Source organism: Parus major, chromosome 1A, assembly GCF_001522545.3.
Source record: "Parus major isolate Abel chromosome 1A, Parus_major1.1, whole genome shotgun sequence".
Lineage (NCBI taxonomy): Eukaryota > Metazoa > Chordata > Aves > Passeriformes > Paridae > Parus > Parus major.
In genome coordinates, this window is record NC_031773.1 from 143,579 (window position 1) to 145,634 (window position 2,056).

The 2,056-nt window shown below is 32.9% G+C and overlaps 1 protein-coding gene across 16 annotated transcripts in view; it reads left to right on the forward strand.

Annotated features, from left to right (window-relative positions):
* UBE2H (ubiquitin conjugating enzyme E2 H) overlaps positions 1–2,056 on the forward strand; it is a 30,821-nt gene extending 28,765 nt beyond the window's left edge. For 14 of the 16 annotated variants that reach the window (XR_004497417.1, XR_004497418.1, XR_004497419.1 and 11 more), the window contains 2 exons: positions 32–108; positions 926–1,249. Coding sequence is in view for 2 of the 16 variants with exons in the window: in XM_033514255.1 (XP_033370146.1) it covers positions 32–108; positions 926–1,000; positions 1,564–1,643 (232 nt within the window). In the remaining 14 variants the exon portion in view is untranslated. The other 2 variants (XM_033514255.1, XM_033514254.1) reach the window with 2 other exon arrangements.

A 2,056-nucleotide genomic window follows, 5' to 3' on the forward strand; every position in this document is an offset into this window, starting at 1 on the left:
CTGGATATTTTTCCTTGACTCACCTCACCAGGATCGAGAGCAAACACGAAGTCACCATCTTGGGAGGACTCAACGAATTTGTCGTGAAGTTTTACGGACCACAAGGAAGTAAGTTTGGGATCCAACCCTTCCAAAAAAATAAACCAAACCCCAATCCACTGGTTTTTGGTGGGGGAATGAGGAAATGACATTCCAGAGGGGGGAGAATGGAGAAAAATCCAGGGAAACACCTTGTGGAGGGTGGGGAGGATCCAGCTGTGAGCATGAGCTGGGATAAATCCCATCCCTTGGAGATTGAGCTTCTGGAAAAATCCTTCAGCATCCCCGAATTTTCCTGGATCTGTCAAAACTTAGATCAGAATTTCCATGGAGTTTGTCATTAAAGTGTTTTTTGCATTTAATTTAGCAACAAAATTTAAGGAGATTATCCCAAATCAAGCAGAACAGGGGAAAAAAAAATTTAATTTATTTAAAATTTTTATTTTATTATTTATTATTAGATTTATTTATTATTTTATATATTTTATATATTATATCTATTATATTATTTTTATTATTTATATATTATTAAATTACATTATTTATATATTATTAAATTATATTTATATTATATTTATATCATATTTATTTATTATATATTATTTATTACTATAATATTATTTAATAACAAATAATAAATCAAATAATAAATCAAATAATAATAAATGCTATTATTTTATTATTTATTTATTTATTTAAAAATTAATTTTATTTTTATTATTTAATAATTATTTTTCCCATGGGAGCTTTGCTTTGGAATCTCACCCCTCCCCAGTGGACCTGTGGATTATTCCAGAGCTGTATTTTCCATAATTCTGTTCCTGTTGATCCTCTCCTCATCTTTGGAATGTTTTAATTAAAAATAATTTCATTTCCTCCCTTGCAGCACCGTATGAAGGTGGAGTATGGAAAGTTAGAGTCGACCTTCCTGACAAATACCCCTTCAAATCCCCGTCTATAGGTAAAAAAAATTCCTCATTTTCCATCCAAATCCTGCAGTTTTGTGCCTAAAGTTTGCAGGTGGAGTCTGGTGCCAGCACAATGGAAAGATTTTGGAGCCTGCAAAATGTTTTTTATGGGATTTCAGATCCCAAGGAGAGAGGAATTTTGAGTTTTGGAAGGAGGAAGAGCTGGGAGTGGGATTTGGTTGCTTATTTTTGTGTGTTGGTCAATTAAATCTCAATTTCTGTGGTTGTTTTTTTAATATAAATCAGTTTTTGGGTGGTGGAGCAAAAAACAAATTTCAGGGTCTTGGGGAGAACCCAACTTTTGGGGTTTTCTATCCAAAACCATTGAAATTCTCCCACTGAAGCCTCCATCCTCTTGGAGCAGGGAATACTTTTGTGGAATAACTAAAAAACAGGGATTTATCACCAAAAAAAACCCCACTGGCTCAACTTCTCAGGCTTTTTTCACCTTGGAGAGCGATAGGAAATTGGATTAGGAAATGATTTTTATCTTGGATCCATCCTTGGGGAGCAGGAAACCACCTGGGATATCTTCAGCTACCCGAATTTATTGCAGTTTTTAGGTTTTTCCTGTTAATAATGGTGAATATTCTGGATAAAAGCCCAAATGGAGGAGAAATAGGAAATAAAGAATGATTTTCTTTGGGTTAATCCCAGCAGAAAAACATCAAAAATTCAAGGTAAGGCCTGATAGAACCAATATTAGCTGAGGTTCAGATCTTTTTCCTTGAAGAAATTCCACCTTTATCCCTTTATTTATATTTAATATAAATTTATTATATTAAATTTATCAAAATTTTAAAAAAAACATCCCTGGAATTTGATATTCCAGGAGTGGAATTTAAAATATTCCTTCAATCCTAAATAATCTTTGATGCTGGTGTGGATATTTTGTGAAAAATGTGAATTTTTTGGAGTATTTCTCTTTTTTTTTTTTTTTTTCCAGAGGTGGCCTTGGGAAAGGGTGGAATATTTTGGGAATTCCTAAAGGAGTAATTCCTCAAAAAAAGGGATTAATCCAAAAATTCCCAAAAAAAAGGGATTAATCC